The following is a 19,322-nucleotide window of genomic DNA, read 5'->3' on the forward strand; positions in this document are numbered from 1 at the left end:
TTTTTTTTGTTTTGAGGGCTGAGGGTGGAACCCATGGTCTTATACTAGGTGAATGCTCTACACTGAGTTATACCACCAGTCTGTTTTGTTTTTAAAGTTCTGATTCATTTTGAGCAATTTATATCCCAAATACTAAGGGATTTTGTTGTTGTTTGAAACAAAATGAGTAGGTAGTAGTTTGCTGCAGTGTTTAAAAATACAACTTGATTATTTGATATATATTGCCTTTCAGAGTATTATGGAAAAAAAGTAACCAGGAGTCCTAGAAGAATTTATCACACTGATTTTCCTAGATGTCAAATTCATAAAAATCAAACAGAATAGGTCTTATGGATTCTTTTTTAGAAAGGACAAAGAAGGCCCTAATCCCTCATAAACCTCAATTGTGCACTTTTATGAGCACAAACTCGTAATTATTTTTAGGATGGAAAATACTTTGAGGCTTGCTTACTGCTGATGACATGAAATCATATATTGTTAATTGTCAGAAAAAGAATACAGTGTATTTTCTTCCTCAACCTGCAGTTAATATACTTAGAAAATTGCTTAAGTGGACTGGAATTTCTCCAGGTTTATTACATGCTGTGTTCTTTGATCTTTGCATTTGGAATGGTTTTTATCTGTGTAACTTACGTAGGTGTGTAACTGAGGCTGCAGATTACTTTTGATTTAAAATGAAAAAAAAAATCTTGTTTGATTGAGTAGTAATCCTGTATCTCTTTCCATTAATATGAATTTTAAAAAGTACTGTCTGTATCTGTGGTTTAATTGTAATAAAATATTTCTTCTAAAGAGAAAGATGGAAAATCTTTAAAGATGGAAATTTATGTAGGCTTGAAAAGGAAAACAGCATGCAGAAAAGTAAAAATTGCTTTATCTCTGGGTTCTTCTGAGCTGATTGCTTGCTGTGTAACTCCTTTGCCTCAACAGTGGTTGGACTGAAGAAGAATCCTAAAGATCACAGAATCTTGTTGTAGGAATGAAAGGGACTTTTAAAGATCAGGGAGGAAAACAAGGGCCTAGAGGTGGTCCCAGCTCTTCTGCATGGTCGCAGCCTCTCTCTTACTAGATCCCAGCTGCCTGAGCCTTGGGCTGTGGGGCGTAGTACAAGTTTAAGCGCGCGCATGCACACACACACACACACACAGTGCTGGGAAAGAACTTCCTTCTAAGAAAAGCTGCTTTCTCATGTCCTTGTCTTTGGATTCTGAAAGGCATCACAGCAGGCCTTGGGCTGTTGTTGAGTAGAAGGAACAAGTGCAGTTGGGACTGCAGGACCAGCCACCAGTCTGTCCTTGTGGTATCTCAGTCAGCCGTGAGCATCCAGATGCCTGAAGATGAAGTAGCGAGTTAGCGAGTCAGTACCCACCTTAGCAAGTGTCTTTTTCAGATTGTCCTAAATGTATTGCAAACTGTTTTTAGAGGTGGATCTCTTATATTTCTGAATGGAAAGGTGAGGTAATGTGGCACGTCTCCCTAGAATAACGCTGAAGAGTTTGCCGCAGGTTCACAGTGTCTTAGCCTCGGGCTTGTCACCACTTGGTTAAAGTGGGAACAGTAGGTGCAGAGGGGAATCAGGAGCTAGGTGGGACCCGGGCAATTCTGAGCTTCAGTCCTGAGTGCTGCTGCCTAGGAAGGGAGAAAAGCCGCCACCAGGGCCACGGGATGGGTGTTTCCTGGTTAGACACAATCTCTTGCAGCCTCTGGGGGCACAGGAAGGGAAGGACCAGCCCAGATTCACTGGAGGGTGTCACAGCATTTGAGTTAGACCAGGAAGGAGGAAAGGAACGGGCCCCTAGATGCTGGTGTAGAGTGCACCTGGTCAGAGGAGCGGTAGGCCTGGGGCAGGATGTATTGGGAGAATGGCAGCTTCGGTTTGGTAAGTTAATTACTTCACTCTTCCAAATATCAGCTCCCTCTTTCCAAAGTAAACTAAGAGTAACCCCTCTCTTACTACGCATGGTGGGGTAAGGCCTTTAGGAGCTAGAAAACTAATTTGCAGAAGGTTGGAGAGATGGCCATGAGTGACATCAGAAGAATGTGCTGCTAAAAGTAATAGGGGATTATTGCCTGGGGCGTCAGCATCCACCGAGGCTTCCTTGGATGTGGAGCTGTGTGGGCTTGGTCTTCAGGCAGGAAGGTCTCGAACTGTTGTGAGAGGGGCATGCAGATACTGGACATGGGATTATTGGGGACACCAGTAAACTTTCATCTCTCTCTGCCTGGAGAAAAAGAAATGAACGGAAATTGTGAAATTTTTATCTTGAAACAAATTAATATTCACAAGAGCTGCTGTAGGGAATGGGACTGGCCATAAATTAGGTATAGAAAGGGTGGCTCAGCCTGGTGAGGTTTGGGGCTTAGTTTGGGAAGCAGAGAGGCCCAAAAGTGTTTGTGTGTTGCAGGAGGTCAGCAGATGTGGGCACTGATTAGTACACTGGCTGAGCTGTGCTGAGTTTAGAGTGGGAAAGGCCAGCGTTCTCTCGTTCCCCAAAGGACCCACGCTGTCACTGCTTGAAACAAAGAGGCTGAAGTCAGCTCCTTGAGAAGTTCTGGTTTGGCGCTGCTGGGTCTGTGGAGCCCGGCTTGTGTGCATTTTGTCCAGCTTTGGCTGTGCCTGATAAAGTAGACTATTTCTTTCCAACCCAAGGTCTTGGTAAACTCACTTAACCTCTTTGTGCTTCTGTAAAATGATCTTCATGTCTTCTCACTTTATCCTTTTATCATAAACATGGATTTTTCATGAATTATTTACTTGGTTTCTTACCCTTTCAAAATCCACTGATCTGGATCTGATTGAATTTTAGCAGCTTTTGGGAATAAGTTTTGCTTTCTTGAAATTTTTTTTAAATGGTCTTCTTTCATAACATACAGCACAGAACCCCCAGAAATAATAATAGAGAGGTACTGCGATCAGTGATTCCCTAGTCCTTTCACCGAAAGCCCTTCCTTGTATTTCTTTTTGCTTACATTTCTGCCTTTGAACACTAGATGGGACTAAGGGATGACTTGTGTTACAGGGATTGCGGAAGGGAGTTCATAGCCTTCCAGCTTCTGAATGAAGTGCGTGTTTACTGCAAAAGCATGAATGGAGAAGATAAAAATAGGGGCATCTTTATCTTCTCTATTGGGTAGCTTTATTTCAAATTTAAATGGTGACTTTGAGCAATATTTAAATAGTATTAAAATCTTAATGTAAGATTCAGGTGTACAGGAATGAGTTGCTGTAATGTCCCGTATTATTTTCCTTATACTTTATAGAGAAATCCAGTAACACCAAGAGTCATATTTAATGTTCTTGCTTTAAAATATCACCAGATATTATAAAAGCTACTGTATCATTTTATTGTTTGAGAAGGGAAAATTAAACATATCATATGTTTATTTATTTTGCATTGTTAATGAAGCTATGTATGAATTAACACCCTCCTGAAATAAAGAAATGCATCATTAGTAATTGTCCATAAGCAAAATCATTATTGAAAAATCAAGGTAGCTAGAAATAGAGCTCCGGGGCTTTAAGTATAAATGTTATAGCAACACATCTTAAGGAATGGTATATTAAATCGTTTCTTATGAAAATACACATTGTATGAAATATAGCAGCGACTGTGTGAACTTTGTATTGACCTTGTGGTACTTATTTTTCTTTCACATTTCCGAAATAATGTCATAATTATGTTACAATAATGACATAATGTCAATAATAACACACCTGTTACCCTACTATACTATATAAGGAAAAATAATAGTTTAGCAGAGGAGGAGGATATGAGATGACAAATGACTAAGAGAAAGAAAGAAGGAATCTTCAGCTGTAAAGTTCGAAGTGTTTTCTACTGCGGTGAGTTCTGAGTTAAGTCGGCAGGACCCAGTGGATACCCCAGCTTAAGGCATTACCCTTGAGGCTGCGCCCCAGAGAGGGTTGGCCCAGAAGGGGGTGACTGTAGGTTAGTCTCATTCGTGAGGAAGTGCTTTGTTTTCCTGTGCTCGTTAGCCTTTTGGTCACTGCGCTCTGCAGCCGTGATTGCTCTCCCAGTATTCTACCCTGTCTTCTCGGAGGACGGTGACGATTTCCTGAACTCTTGAGACAGCAACAGCGGGACTGGTTCGTGGGCCAGGACTGGACTCCTTGGCTTTCTTACACCAACTTTTCCCAAACGGCGTCCTCTACGCCACTACTATTCTGTGTGGTGTTAACAGGTTTTGTAACAAAGCGGCAGTCCATAGTTATCTCTAGGATATGCTGCATCCAGCAGTCCACAGCTGCTTTCTCAAGCGCAGCTTCAGTCCTTAGTCTGCTCACGTTGTGCGTGTACCGCAAATCTCTAAGTAGTAGGATATTGTGTTCTTTTGAAATATGTTGTGTATGACCCTGAGACACAGATACACACACACACACACACACACACACACCGCCACACAAGCAAGTCTGATTAAAAAATACAGCGATATTTTAAATTTTTAAAAATGTATTATAGTAAAAGTACATTGTCCTTAATCCGCCTCAGGGCCTTCCCCGTCCCTTCTGCCACTCTTCTCCTGTAGTTCTTGCCACTGTTGAAGCAGCTGTGGAAAGTCCTTTTCGTGGACTCTTTCCGTGTCACTGTTGTGGCTGTGTAAATGCCTTGACTCCGTCTAAACCTTTGCCTCTCGTGGTCGCCCTGACTTCGGGAGATGCGCTGTACCCAGCCCACGAACGACGCAGAGGACGTGGCGTGACGCTCTGCCGACCCCGCTGTTCTGTTGGGTCACCCTCAGCGGCGGCGGCAGCCCCTGTGCTCTTGCTCACACCTCGTTACTACCTTTAGGATACACGCCTCATACAGACACTCAGGAAAGAGGACTTCCAGCACGGCTTCAGAAAGTGGCAAGGATATGAGCTAAGTGTTTGAATCAAGAGGAGGTATTTTGTGGGGGATTAATGGCAATGTGTCGCTTACTGAAATACATGTTTTAAATTGAAACATTCACCATTTATTTTGATCACACCCCTAACCACTTTTTAAAAAGATAGTGTATTGAGGTTTCGTTATGCATGATGCTGTTGTAACTGCTTTCTTGTAAGACTAGACTCCCTTTCCTAGTGGGTGGCCTGGCAAGAGCCCAGTCGTGGTCCTTCTCCTGCTGCTCCTGCACTGAGCGTGGGTCCAGCTGGAGAGAGTCACACAGCGAGCCGCCTGGTCTGGCTTCCCATCCGTGCCTGTGGACCTCCTGGGGCCTTTAGTGCTGCTTGTCCTTGTCCTTCCAAATGGCAACCTTCCATGTTTTTTTTTTTTTTTTGACTCCTCACGCCCTCTTTCTGTTTCCCTCTCGGCTGATAACCTTGTTCCTTGAGGAGAAGGGCAGAGCCTCGACCCCGCCTGTGCCGTCTTCCCACCCTCTGCTTAGACCGACTGGGGCGCGGCCCGCAGCCCCCTGGGAGCTCAGTCTCAGGCCTGCTCCCACCCTGTCTCCCCATTCAGCTCAGCCTCAAGGGTTCGCCCTCTGTTGAATTATTTCTCCAGTTCACAAATGGGAAGAGTTCTCTTCTTTGTTCAGTACCTCCGGTATCATTATGCCAAGAACAAACTTGATTGGAGATTTTGCTCCTCTTTATGTTTTGACTGAATAAGGCAGTATTTCTCATCTTGTTAAAAACCTCTTATTTTAAAATTTGTAGTGATACAGAGAGTTGCTATATAGGCCTCAATCGGCTTCCTCCTATTTTCTAACTGAAACAACAAAACAGAACTTCTGTGTTGCCTTTCAGTGCCTCATTGCAATGGTTACTTCTCTAATAAACCCCTTAAACATGTCTTCTTTATAGTCTGTGTTCTCTCTTAACTCTTTCTTCAGTTGCTTGCCCCTTTCCATCCCCCAACGTGGATGTCCTCAGCCTTGCCCTGGCTGTTAAATACCGTATCAGTCAAGGCCTGACGGCCCCTAGGTCTGTGCTGTTGGCCTTGATCTTGCCCTTGAACTCCAGACATTTATGCTAATTACCTGTTGGACAGCCGTCAGCAGCAGAAGTCGTCTTCCACTTCCTGCAGTATGAAAGGCCATGCCTGGAGTCTTCCCTGCCTCAGACTCTGGCAGCTGTGCTCAGAGCCTGGTCATGGCCTGACTGCTTCAGGTCACTCACACTCCATGTTAAATCTATCAGCGAATCCTCTTGGCTCTGCCTTTAGCACACACACCTAAAACACAGCCACTTCTTGCTGTCTTCACTGCCACCCTGATAATTCAGGCCACCAGGAACATCCCTTGCCATAGCTCTGACCATCTCTTCTTTTGTCACTTGTGTGGATTACCTTCGTACAGCAGTCAGAATAGTTAAAGCACAAATATGAGTATGCTACGGCTGTGCCTAAAACCCTCCACAGTGTTGCTGTTGTTCACTCTGAGTAAAATCCTAAACCTTGCGGTAGCGTAAGAGCCCTTCCTGTCTGACATCATTTCCTGCGGGGGAACCCCGTCTCTTCCTGATGTCTTGCCAGGTTCCCACTTTATAACCTTGTATTTGCCATCATCTGTGCTGATTGCCTTCCTGTACTCCAGTGGCTCTATTCTCTTTCTTTAAATCCTTCAAAAAGCCGACCTGACCAGGCTCCTTGAGGCGCACTCTTGCACTTAAAGTCTGCTCCTTCCATTCCTTTGCTTAGTTAGCGCTGTCACCAAGGTGCAGTATACCAGGTGTCACAAGTATAACCTGAAGATGACCACTGTTTTGTATCCAGGACTTGAAATCCTCTGATTTTGGTATCTGCAGGGGTCCCAGACCCAGTCCCTTGCAGATACAGAGAGACAACTATATTTTATTGATTGTCTACTTCTGGTAGTGTAGGTGCCACAGAAGCAGGAGCTCTGCAATTGTGTCCTGCGCCGCAGTATCTCAGGATCTGCCCCGATACCTGGCACCTTGTCCCCTCTTAGTGTTTGGATGAACGAGTGAGCAAATGGGTGGACAGTCGTGTTGCGTGGAGCGGAAGCACCAGGTTGGAAGGCAATACAGAAGCTGTGGACACATACACACAGCTGTCATGATGCTCACAGAGAGGAGGAGGAGAGGAAGTGGGGAGAGGAGGAAACCCTGCTGTAGTGGTGGGCTCTGCCACTGCAGTGGGAGTATATGAAGGCACTCGGCACAGACGACGGCAAGTACAAGGTCATGAAGTGGGAGCCTGGCAATACTTCAGGAAGAGACGGGGTTCTCCACAGGAAATGATGTCAGACAGGAAGGGCTCTTAGGCTACCGCAAGGTTTAGGATTTTACTCAGTGAACTACAGCAACACTGTGGAGGGTTTTAGGCATAGCCATAGCATACTCACATGATTATTCTGACTGTTGTAGGAAAGTAATCTGCACAAGTGACAGAGATGGTCAGAGCTATGGCAAGGGATGTTCTTGGTGGCCTGAATTACCAGGGTGGCAGTGAAGACAGCAAGAAGTGGCTGTGTTTTAGGTGTGTGTGCTAAAGGCAGAGCCAAGAGGATTCACTGATAGATTTAACATGGGGTGTGGGTGGCATATTGCTGGTTTCTGCGAGTGAGTAAGCAAGCCCCGGCCTTTGCATGTGCCTATAGAGAAGGTGAAGCAAGCCCTGCGGCCTGTGCGGGCAGGCTGTGTTTCTCTACGATGCTTGTGAGTGAAAATGCTGAATTTTAATGATGCAGTCTTTGTGCATCTATAGTTAAAGTTTCAGAATATAAACAATATTAGTAGGGGAAAGAAAATTGTACAGTGTCAAATCTGTGTGATAGTTACTAAAACACTCCTTGGCATTAGTATATTAAAAAGTGAGCCTGTGCTTTAGTAACTTTGTGCAGATCAGATGGGCTGTATGATTCCAAAAGGTGTACATGGTTGCTAATGAACCATTTAAAAAGCACTTCCCATAAAGTTTTTCTGCTCCTATAATAACTACAGTGTTTTCATTTAAACATCCTACAGGTGTGAAGCATCCAGTCCACACATTCATCCCGTTGGCTGGTGTAAAGAACACAGAAGAACCCTCATTACTCCTCCAGGTTCGTGCTTATTGTGTGTCTCATACACCTCCGGTACGTCAGAGGCCCGTAGGCCTTTTCTGTAGAAGCAGAGATTGCAAATAGTTTGAAGTTTTGTGCACTGGAGCCTCCCCCACTGCTCAGCCTGGGTGCGCACGGAAGTGGCTGCAGACAGCGTGGAAACAGCTGGGCCGCGCCGCATCCACGCTTGCTTTACGAAAGTGTGCAGCTGGCCCCGGGCGTGAGTTTCCTGGCCTCCAAGCACATTGAGCATTGGCTTAGTTTAAAGCGGAATCTCAAATTTTGGTCTTCTTTGGAAAAATAAGCTCAGATTTAAAACATTCCTCCTTTGTCAGCATGAAATTCATTTCACTGCTTGCTATTAGTGTGCAGTTAAGGTGTTGCCTAGCTGCAGGCGCGAGTTGTCTCCTTGGGCGAGTCCAGGAATGTGACTGTGGAGGACACAGCTCAGCAGACCGGCCGTGGACGCCACGTGGAGGCCCAGGCCTGGCGGAAGCACGCTGCTGGCATCTCAGCGAAGATTTGGCGCCCCAGATGTTTTTAGTTTAGGCCTCACACATGAGTTTTTCTTTGTTCTGTTGTGCGTCCTGGTTCCAAAGTCGACTTTACACCCAGATGCTGATGGTGCCTCTCTTCCTGGGTGCAGTGGTTCTGGACAGAGGTTTGGGGGCTGCCGCTGGGGTGCTGTGACCTTCGGGCCTTGTCAGCATCTTTCCTTTCTCGTGGGTAGATAGCAGTGTAACTGGATAAAGAGCATCCTACTGTTGAATTGCGTTTCTTGCGCTAAAGAACTATTCTATGGCCTCACCATAATTGACACTTTCTTTGAGCGTGGGAATGCTGAAGGTGTCACGGTTCTCACGGTGGGCAAAGGCGGGCACAGCAGCTCACACAGCCCTGCTGTGTAGGACAGCACACGCTTACCTGATGGGTGCACTCCCGTGCACTGTGTGGTCACGGAGGAGGAGCAGTTCGCAGTTCTCTACAAGCTGTCTGCGCTGTCGCCTGCAGTGTGCCTGAGCGGAGGCCTGGTCTAGACCCCTGATCTTTTCCTCGCCGGGCTCCAGCCAGGTCTGTGAGCAGCGTGCACAGGCATCCCATGTGAGTTTTCTTCTATGCTGAAGGGAGGAAAGGAAAGTGTCCACCCCAGCTAGTCTATAGGACAATTTGAAGAAAGCCAGATCCTAATGGTGCACCCATCCTGTGTCTCATTTCAGAATCTGTAACTAGTTTTAGCATCTGTTGATGTTTCTAATCTAAGCTATTATTTTACTCATGCTAGATGGTTATTTTTTAATATGAATCACACTGTTTCTCATTACTGTTGATACCTAGTTAATATTTTTCTGCAAATTAATTTCCAAGTGTGCTCTCTGGAGGATTTTTTTTTTCTTTTTTTTTTTTTTGGCGGAACCGGGAATTGAACTCAGGACCTTACACTTGCCAGGGCCCCTGGAGGATTTGTTATGTTTAGGCTTTTTTTTTTTTTTTTTTTTTTTTTTTTTTTTTTTTTTTTTGTATTTTAGGAAAGGGTCTCACTACTAGATCAGACTCCTAGTGATCCACCTATTTACAGCCTCCCAAGAGCTGGGATTATAGGTGTGCACCACTGCGCCCGGTCTTGATTACTGTCTCAGCGTGCTTCGGGGGCAGGGCTGGCACAGCACACCGGGGATCAAACCCCAGGCCCTGCGCCTGCTTGCAGGCACTTTAATCTGCTGAGCTATTTGGCTAGCCCTTGTTTGGCTTTCTGTGTCCCCTGCCTTATAGAATATTAGTGACTGTGAATCTCTGTCCCTGTCGCCATCTACGTTACCTTGAGGATTCTCAGGGTTTTCCTGTTAGATCCTTTCTTTCCTCAGTACTGTTTTGGGCCACAGCCGGAGATCTAGTAGTTAAACAGTGAACCCGTGAACCCCAAGCCCCTGCATGTGACCACAGGGGACCTGGCCCACCACTGCTGCTGGCTTCTTCTGTGACGCAGAAGCTAAACCACTTGTTCTCTTTTATTGACTTTGATAATTCAAAAAGAAAAATATAGCTTTGGCCAGTTTTTAAAAACTTAAAATTTCATGTGAAAATTATACCATTGTCTATTGAATATTTTGATACCAGTAATATTCCTGGTACCACTGAACTGTACACCTAAAATAATTTTAAAATTAAATTTTACATTACATATAACACCACAGTGAAAAAATTTAACAACAAAAATCTGTCAAGTTATGAAAATGGCTCCCTGGACCTCTGCTTGTGTCGCACTTTGCTCCATGACAGAAGAGAACTCTTTCTGTGGTCCCCTTTGCCTTATCTGCTCACCTGTTGGTGAGCATGTAGGCTGCTTCCAGGATTTACTCTTGGGAGTTGTGCTGCTGTCATTGTTGTTCTCTTCCCAAAGTTAAAAATCTTCATCTTTTCTGAATTATATGTTCCTGCATGCTTTTTTGAGGGGGCGAGGGTAGGGAGACAGGGTCTCGCTATGCAGTTCAGGCTGGCCTTGAGCTCACTTTGTAGCCCAGGCTAGTCGCGAACTTGCAGTGATCCTCCTGCCTCAGCCTTCCAAGTACTGGGCTGATAGGTGTGCTTTTTTAAAATTTAGAATGAAAAATAGAAATAATATAGTTACCTCTTTTTATGGTTTAGTTTGTCGTCAGCTTTGTTTTTCTGTGCATGTACACATGTAAGCATACCCATCAGGTGCATTTGACAGACTGTCCTGATTTAAATTCAGACATGCAAGGTCTGTTCCTCATACTTACTTTTTGATGAAAGTATTCATAGCAAAATAAGATAATAATACTTAAAGCACTTTATATCATTATTATCAAAGAAGTTACTCAGAATACATAGACCAAAAAGATTCTTAAAAAGAAGAAACGTACTTTTTAGACATTTTTCTTGGGCACACTTTCAATACAGAAAGGTTGCGGTAGTGGAGCAGAACTCATGTGAGCCGCCCAACTTAGCTGGCCGACAGGCTGCTGCGGCGATAGCAGAAGGATCACCCCGAGCTCGGGCGCGCCCCTTGCAGCCTCCTCCGTGACACTGTCCTTGCCTCGCACAGCCTCCCGCTGTGGGGAGATGGCAGCGTGCGGTGGCTCCGAGTTCACTGTGAGCGTGAGGCTGCGTCCTCGTTGTCAGAGCCAAGCTACCCCAGGAGCATCACAGATAGGACACCGTGCTGCGTGTGTGTCCTCGTAGGGCACAGGACCTCAGTCTGTCTTTTACCAGTGGTTGATCAATACGATATTGACAAGTTTCTTCACTAATCCAGTTACTTTTGCCTCGGTCATTGATGATTATTCGCTAGAGCTAGAACTTGAAGATTAGCCTGTTTCTCATTTCAGAATCATCCGCTAGTTTTGGCATCTGTTTGTAGATCCAGAATGTGGTGTAATTTTAACAGTAAACAAAGGGCAATTTTTCCTTATGAACTGTATCGTTTATCATTACCCTTTGTCTGTAGTTAATGTTCCTCTGCATAGGAGAGCTTTCTCATTTATATTCCATTTATGTGTATCAGTGTGCACCCAGAGATTACTCTTTTTAACAGAGAATTATAGTCCCTGAGTGGTACTGTTTATTTTCATGTCAGATTTTGTGAGATTTTAGCTAGTGGAAGCCTCTTTAAAATTCTACCAGGGGGAGCCCTGGCCTTTGATGTGGTAGCATTTTTTGAGAACTTCGTACATCCCAGTGTAGGTGAGCTAAGGACGGCTTGCGGCATCCCGCAGCCAGGAATTTCTCTGAGGATCCAAGTTCTTTTTAGTAGAAAATGAAATTCAGAATCCGGCTGCTGGCATGCTTATTCCTGGGGCGAGTTGCAGCTCCCCTGTCTGTCGATGGCTGGAGGAAACGCTTCCAGGTCCAAACCCAGTGGCTGCTTCTGCGGCGGTGCATGCTGCGCGCTGCAGCTAGCTGCCTGAGCCCCCATGCAGCTCTGATGCTCTCGGCTTCATTTCTAGCTTTCTTCTCTCTGTGCCTTGTTCTTGCTCTTCTCGGTCAGGGAGAAGTTTAGCTTCTGTGATCTCTAGTGAAGTTGGATGTTTCTGCAGCCCTTTTTATGGGGCTACTTGAGACAGTAGCTCATTTCCCACCCTGCTGGGCCCTTGCAAGTCCTGCTTATGCTAGCCTAGTGGAAGTTGGTCTCTGGAGGACGCAAAAGGCAGTGGAGAAAGAAGAGTTATTTTCACATTTTCTGTTGTAATGTTTTGTTATTGGGTGTGTTTCTTTGTTCAGTCTAATAGTATAAAGAGATATCAAGAATAGTTTATATATTTAGATATATGTAAGATACATATACCTTTGGTATTCTTTGTTATAAATGCTTTTTATTTCACATATACTGTATGTTTTGTATATATTACATGAAGGGTCATTTAACTTGATTTTCATTTTCATGTGCAAAAACAGTTACACATTGTGTTTTTATACACATAGGGGATTTTCCTAAATTAATGGAAATAAAAGCTAGATTCCAGGCATCATCATGTGTGTTTAATGCTGTCCTTGTGTACATTATGTATATGTGTGTATATGTATAATTACAACCTAAAAAGCAGTAGAATAAAATAAAAGCAAAATGATTACAAAGTAATTCTGAAGTGTTACAAGTTGGAAGTCATCCCGTGCACATGAACATGATTTACTCAACTATAATGAAAGATACCTGATAATGTTTGTGTGGCAGTTTGTTGCTCATCGTTTTGGCTAAATCTTATAGGACTTCTGTTGTCCTTTGTTTCTTAGGCTATCCAAATGTGAAGCATTTTTCCTGGGATAAATACCTTGAAGAAACCAATTCTTTACCTGCCCCTGCAAGAGCCTTTAAAGTGGTGAGATCGCGGTCTGATGCTGTTCGGTCCCTTTGCGCTGAGACTGTCCTTTCTTGGTTCACTTAAATTTAAAAGCGGAAAAAGACAAAACCAATAAACCAGAAGGAAACGGGAAGAAAGCGGGAGACCAGTCGGAAGATGTTTTCAGATTTTTACAATATTTTAAAGTAAAACTGTTACTGGGATTATTGTTGGCATAATTTTTCTTTTTCTTATTGGACTTTAAAGTCTCCTTGGAAAATAATGCTGCTTGAGATGTGGGGAGAGAGTGGTTGGACTCTTACAAGCAAACTCCTGCTTTTCTACCTATTTTTAAAGCCCAAACTGGATGGAAAAATGTTTCCAGATAAAAATTACTTTTGTAACTCCTTGAATTTGTTTGTGATGAGTTGAGATGCTGTTTTGTATTTTCTTGGCACAAATAGCATTTTTTCCTAAATCAAGGTCATCTGCTGATGTTAGAGTGTCTCACGAAAACCCGGGGCTGTTACTTCTTGCGTATAACTTGCTAAGATGCAAAGTAAACCCCATTGCTGTCCAAGAGAAGACTAATAAATAAAATGCATTTTTTGCTTTTGCATCTCAAATAGCTTGCTTTAACACTTGCATTTTCTCATATCTGAAGGAGAAATATAAGTTTTTTGAATGTGAAAGTCTACTTTTATGTATAAATTTCTAAGATTTTTTTAATGGCAGTTAATTAGCAGTTAGGAGTACATACGTAGATGGAAGGAGCAGGAAGTATCTTAATGACTGGGGAGCAGTGGGAGCTCACTTGCGTGTGCAAGGTGCTAGGTTCGTCCCTGGCACTGCAAGAAAGGAAGTTTTAAGAATGAAACTGTGTTACATGAAGAGACGCACTGTCAAAAATTGGTATGACTTCATCTGGTAGTAGGTGTAGAATTTTTAAAAGAATGTTTAAAGTTATTGGCATATTTAAGAATTTTTTCATACTCTGAGTCTTAATACAATGTTGTATGTGTGGCTTTTTAAAAATCTTGCTTTGAACGATATAAAATTACAACAGGATCAACTTGCACATCTGCTAGAGAGAAAATGAGTTCTCTTATTTGACCTTTAGATGACTTGCATTGATGGTTCTGTGTCTTTTATGGAATTTTTCTTTTCTTTTTTTCGGACTAGGCCACTATGTAGTTCAGGCTGGCCTTGAGTTCGCTGTGTGGCCCAGGCTGGCCGCAGATGTTCAAGAGCCCTCCTGCCTCAGCCTCCCAAGTGCTGGGATTACTGGGATGCGCTACTGTACCGAGCTTTGTTTACATAGATTTCAAGCTTAATTTTCAGAGCAGTATTTTTATTACACTCTTTTTCCAGAAGGACCAGAAGTTAGAAAATATAAGTGGTCTGTGTAGCCCCTTCCAAGTCCGTCACCTTCCCTGTCTCCACTGGTACCTTTGTCCACAGTTTGTTTTTTCTGCGTACTGAGCTGTAGGGCGGCCGTGGGTCCCTCCCCCCGACCCTGTTTAGTAAGAGTTCTTCCAGCCGCGAAGTTTCTTTGCTGTAGCTGTCTTCTGCATTTTTTCTTCAGCACATCTAAGTCTTGGTGCCTTGTTTCAGCCTCTCATTTTTTCTCTCCTTTTAAAATTAAAGTTAGTGTCTGTTGATTTTTTTATTTTTAATTTTTTTTTTTTTTTTTGCTAAGACACCTCCAGCCAATGAGAAAATTGTCTGGCCTCCCCTGCAGCTGAGGAGATAACCGGAGGAGCTTTGCTTCGACACCCCTCTTCACTCCTCTGCTCCTTTCTTCTGTTTGTTGTGATTTTATTTTCTTGATGGCAAAGTGTTCCGCAGAGCCTCGCCTGGAATTTGAGAGTGGGAGAGCTGGCTCCCTGCATAGCTCCTCTGTTTGCTGTTCTTTGTAGCATCAGGCTGGATGCATTTTTCTCTCAGTCTGACTCAGAAACTTTTCTCTTACGGCAGAAACCTCCACATGGCTTCCAGAAGAAAATGAAGCTGGAGGTCGTAGATAAGAGGAACCCCATGTTCATTAGAGTCGCGACGGTCGCAGACACGGATGATCACCGAATAAAGGTCAGTACTCTGAGCTGGGCTTGGGCTTTGGCTTTGTTACAGGTTGTCTTAAATGGAAACTAGCAGATATGCAATTTATAAAGCTCTGGAATTAAGTTAATAAAACTGTAGGAATATGCAAAGTGCCAGTGAATCACTGTGCGTGAATATTCATTCAAGTTTTTTCTTTTAAAATGCTTAGGATGTTTTCTCTTTGCTCTGTTGCAGTCTAGCCCAGTTCATCCCATCCACCCCATCTCCCATCCATCCCATCCCTTCCCACCCTATCCCATCCATCCCATCCCATCCATTTCTCTTTCTCTGTATATTGTGATACTAGGGATTGAATCCAGGGTTTTGAGCTGGGCTATTTGCCTAGCTTTGAATCCAGGGTTTTGAGCTGAGCTATTTGCCTAGCTTCTCCCATCTTTTTGTTGTTTTTATTGCTACTTTTGATACAGGGTCTTTCTAAATTGTCCAGATTGGGCTCAAACATGTGGTCCTCCTGCCTCAGCTGCTTGGAATGCTGGAATCCCAAGCATGTACCACCATCCCTTTTTTTTTTTTTCTTTGATTATGAGTGGCTTTAAATATTTTGAGTTTGAACTTAGAAAAATAAAGTAGACACAACACATTCAGGTAATACTGTATTCAGAAAAAATTATCATTCATTCTCTTACATTGTTTTCTTTTTAAAAAACCTTAAAGGTTACTTTTTGGTGGGGGGTGTTAGGTAGTCTTTTCAGATGACTGTCATGTCTTTTAATATAAGATAAGTAAAGATAACTAGTTTAGTAAGTAAAACCACATTTTTATTAGAACTGGATTAATACAGTTAGACACCTCACATGAGGTAAGCAGCCACTTAGGAAGTTGGATTCTGTTTGTTTATCCAGGCGTGGGGCAGTGAAGCATGGGGCCGTGCTGCTCCTGCCTTGCACATCTACTTCTCTGTCAGGTAGAACGTTTCCGTGTTACCGCAAAGGATCATTTGGCTTCTGTGCTGGGACGCGTGGTGATTGCAGCGCCTGCCAGCACCGCCCTTCTCCATGACGTTTTCCAGGACAGCAGCATGTGCCATTGCGTGACCCTTGCCTCATTGCCGCGTGCAGAGCAGGCTGTCGTCTCTGTGGGGCCGATGAGAGCGGGGCGGGCGGGAAGGCCTGGCTCCCGCACCACCAGCAGCAGACGCGCGCGCACTGAGTCTCCGTTATGCACTGTGGGAACTTGGGTGTACACTTAGTAAAAAAAAAAAAGAATGATCTCGGCTTTATCTCCTGAGACAGTATATAAGAAAATAAGCTTTAGTAGACATTAAAACCTGTAGAAATGGATTCCTGTAGGAGAGAAATTTTGACTTTCGATTCACTGTTTAAAATTATGTAAGTATACATTTTTTGAAAAGTTCATAAATAACGCAGGGTATGTGTTAACCTTTCTCAAGTGCATTTTCCTGTTAATTGCAGTTGGTTGTGATGTAAATCATAGTGCAATCAGAAGATACTGCAATTGAAAATATTTTTAAAATAATCTGATAGCCAAAGAAATGCAGAATTGAGCACAATATTATTTTTATATCAAGTCGCTCAGAATTGGGAAGAAAGGCTGTTTGGGGGCAGGTTAGTATGCGAAAGGCTTATTTTTCTACTTTAGCTCAGAGAAATACAAAGCGCCCCAGCAATTCTGAACAGGGCTTTGGCGTCAGAGTCTCAGAATGTTGTTTATCCTTTAATTCAGGAAGTCTGGTCCTGGATATGCACTTTGGAAATATTCAGAGAGAAAAGCTCCAGGGAAGATGGCAGGATATCGTGTTTAGCATTCAGAACAGTGCGGTGGCTGGGGGCTAAACTATCTACCATGATGGTAGTTCAAGTTTTAGAAGAATGTTTGCTGTTGGCAAGTGAAATTTTCAGGCTTCACATTATGTTCAGTTTTGATAGTTTTGTCCCAAAAGAACAGACCCACAACCAGCTCTGGAAAGAAGCACACTGTTGTAGCCACGGTGGGGCTTCTGTGCCTGTCGCTACCGAGTGTCCCTTGTTCACTGTCATCAGGCATTTGTGTCCTCGCTAGCAACAAGGACTTAGATCGCCTGACGATTTCTACCTGTGAGGAAACCAGTGCTCCAGAGTCTCTGCTTAGTGGGTGTTTCTGTTGCTTAATAGAAAACTTAGCGCAGAATCCAGCCCATGATATGTCCCTGACTTCTCTTTCTTTTCTTTCTTTCTTTTTAAAGCTTTTTTGTTGTTTGTTTTGCTCTTTTTTTTTTTTCTTTTTTCTTTTCTTTTTTTTGGTGGAATCAGGGATTGAACTCAGGCCCTTGTGCTTGCCAGGGAAGCGCTTATTTCACCGAGCCACCTCCCCGGCTCGACCTCTCTTTCTAAAACAACACCCGGCTGGTCCCTAACGACAAAGCAGGGGTTACTGTGAGGTGTGCAGTTGACCCTCATTTTTACCTAATTAATTGGATGAATGTCCCTGCCCAAGGTGGACTGCTGAGCCGGCATCTTGCTGTTTACGGATCCACCAGAGGTCACTGAACAGGGACAATGACTGCAGTCCAGGTTCATTAGGGGCTTTTGAAGGCATAACAAGCTCCTAACAGTAGGAGTTCTTATTATAATAATGGGCGATGGTGTCAAAAGAAAGTTCATGTGTCTTTTTCACAAAGGAAGAAAAACAATGAAAATGCAGACAAAGTGTAGCTTTGTAGTGTAAGTTTCTCAGGGACAAAATCAACTGAAATGAAACCAACTTTTTAAAGTTGTGCATACTAAAGGTACATATATATAAACTCTCTAAAGTTACACATATATACAACATATAACATACACATACAATGTAGTACTTCATACCATGCGCTAGTATAATAAGTAGTTTTTAAACTTTTAAATAGTTGGCCAGATGTCGCTGGGAAAAAGTGGCCAGAATATTTCTGTTCTGATCTTTCCGTGTTTGGTGTCAGAAGAAAATCCACGCCAGCTGGCTGCAGCCTCTAACCTGGCTGCGGGAGCAAGAGCTGGAGGCGCTGCAGCTTGTTCCTGAGGTCATCTTACCTGTCGTTCTCTAAAATACTGTCCATTGGCTGCCGTTTCCCAATTGCACTTTCGGTATGGTTCATGTCCTTCCCATTAGAGTCCTAGTTCAGCACTTAGATCTTGCAGTTCTTTATTTTTCCTTATAATGTTGATTGTTCCATTCTTTAGAGTATTAGGAACAAGGACATCTTGATCACCTCCGCATGAAGGAGTCCTTTCCTTGTGACTTTCTGTTTTTCCTGGGGTCAGGTACACTGCGGGCAGAATGTGCTTGTTTACTGAGTTAACTTTTTGAATGAACAGAAAATCCTGCCAGGGTTTTTTTCAAAAAAGAAATAGTGTGTTTCCTAAAAATACTGTTTTAATCTTAAAGTTGTCATTAATACATAGGTGGTTTATGTATGAGGCCTCTGGGCAAACTGTACTCGCTGTACTTTTTGATCTGCAGTGGTCTGTTTTCTTTAGATATTTCATTGAATTCAGCGTTGATGCTGAGTAGTTTCCATCTATGGATATGTGTATAGTGGAGTAATGTCTGTTATAAATTTAATATTTCTGTTTTGTATTTATAAAATTTTCAAGTATTTCATATTGCATTGTCATATATCTTCTTCCCCTGGTACTTTTTGTTAGGTATTTGGTTGCCTTTCAAAATAGTATCTGGCAAGAGAAAAATCCCTCAAGTATAGAGGATAGGGGTGTTGCATTCATTAAGATGCTGCAGACTGCAGATGGAAGAATTGTAGGAGGTCAAATGCAATTCTTCAAAATTACATAAAATTGTTACTTAATTTGAGCTTCCAGAGTGTACATACTGAGTAGCATCAGTATTTGTTCTATTTATTTACATAATTTGATAGCATGTTTTTAAATGCTTTCGCGGCTCAGTAGAGAGAATATAATGATTATATCTTGTGTTAATAATGAAAATGACCGTATACCTAAAACTTAATCTTCTAAAAACATGCAGTTTGCCTGCTAGCCTAGTTCGCCAAAGCATAACATTTATCTAGTCTGTCTAAGGTATATTAATCCTTGAGAGATTACACCAGACTGAGACGTCAGGTTGGATGAAAGCTAGAAATGCTGCAGCGTATCCAGGTGAAGGAGCTGCAAAGTGCATTCTTTGTGGTTACACCAAGGAATGTTGAAAAGGGACTTTTGATCTGGGGGCATATGAGGGCCTGTAGAGACCGCACTGCTGTACGACCATGTCCTCAGTATCACCAGTGCTCCGTAATTCTCAGTGCATGTCGTAACTCCTTAGAGGTATGACATAGCAATACGTAGGTGTGACATAGCAGGTTGCTTAGATTATAAGTGCACTTTTTGTTGTTGTTTGTTCATTTGTTTTTTTGATACAGGATCTCTTTACGCAGCCCAGGCTGGTCTCCAGCTCAATGTTCAGCTT

General features: G+C 43.1%; 1 protein-coding gene across 4 annotated transcripts in view; it reads left to right on the forward strand.

Moving 5' to 3' along the window:
- The window catches only part of L3mbtl3 (L3MBTL3, histone methyl-lysine binding protein), a 113,190-nt gene that overhangs the window by 51,099 nt on the left and 42,769 nt on the right, over positions 1-19,322 (forward strand). For all 4 annotated transcript variants that reach the window (XM_023714280.1, XM_004630254.3, XM_023714281.1 and 1 more), the window contains 3 exons: positions 7,934-8,010; positions 12,760-12,845; positions 14,784-14,894. In XM_023714280.1, coding sequence (XP_023570048.1) covers positions 7,934-8,010; positions 12,760-12,845; positions 14,784-14,894 — 274 coding nt within the window. The remainder of the gene's footprint in view (positions 1-7,933; positions 8,011-12,759; positions 12,846-14,783; positions 14,895-19,322) is intronic.

Source organism: Octodon degus, unplaced genomic scaffold (assembly GCF_000260255.1).
Source record: "Octodon degus isolate 3935 unplaced genomic scaffold, OctDeg1.0 scaffold00034, whole genome shotgun sequence".
Classification (NCBI taxonomy): Eukaryota; Metazoa; Chordata; class Mammalia; order Rodentia; family Octodontidae; genus Octodon; species Octodon degus.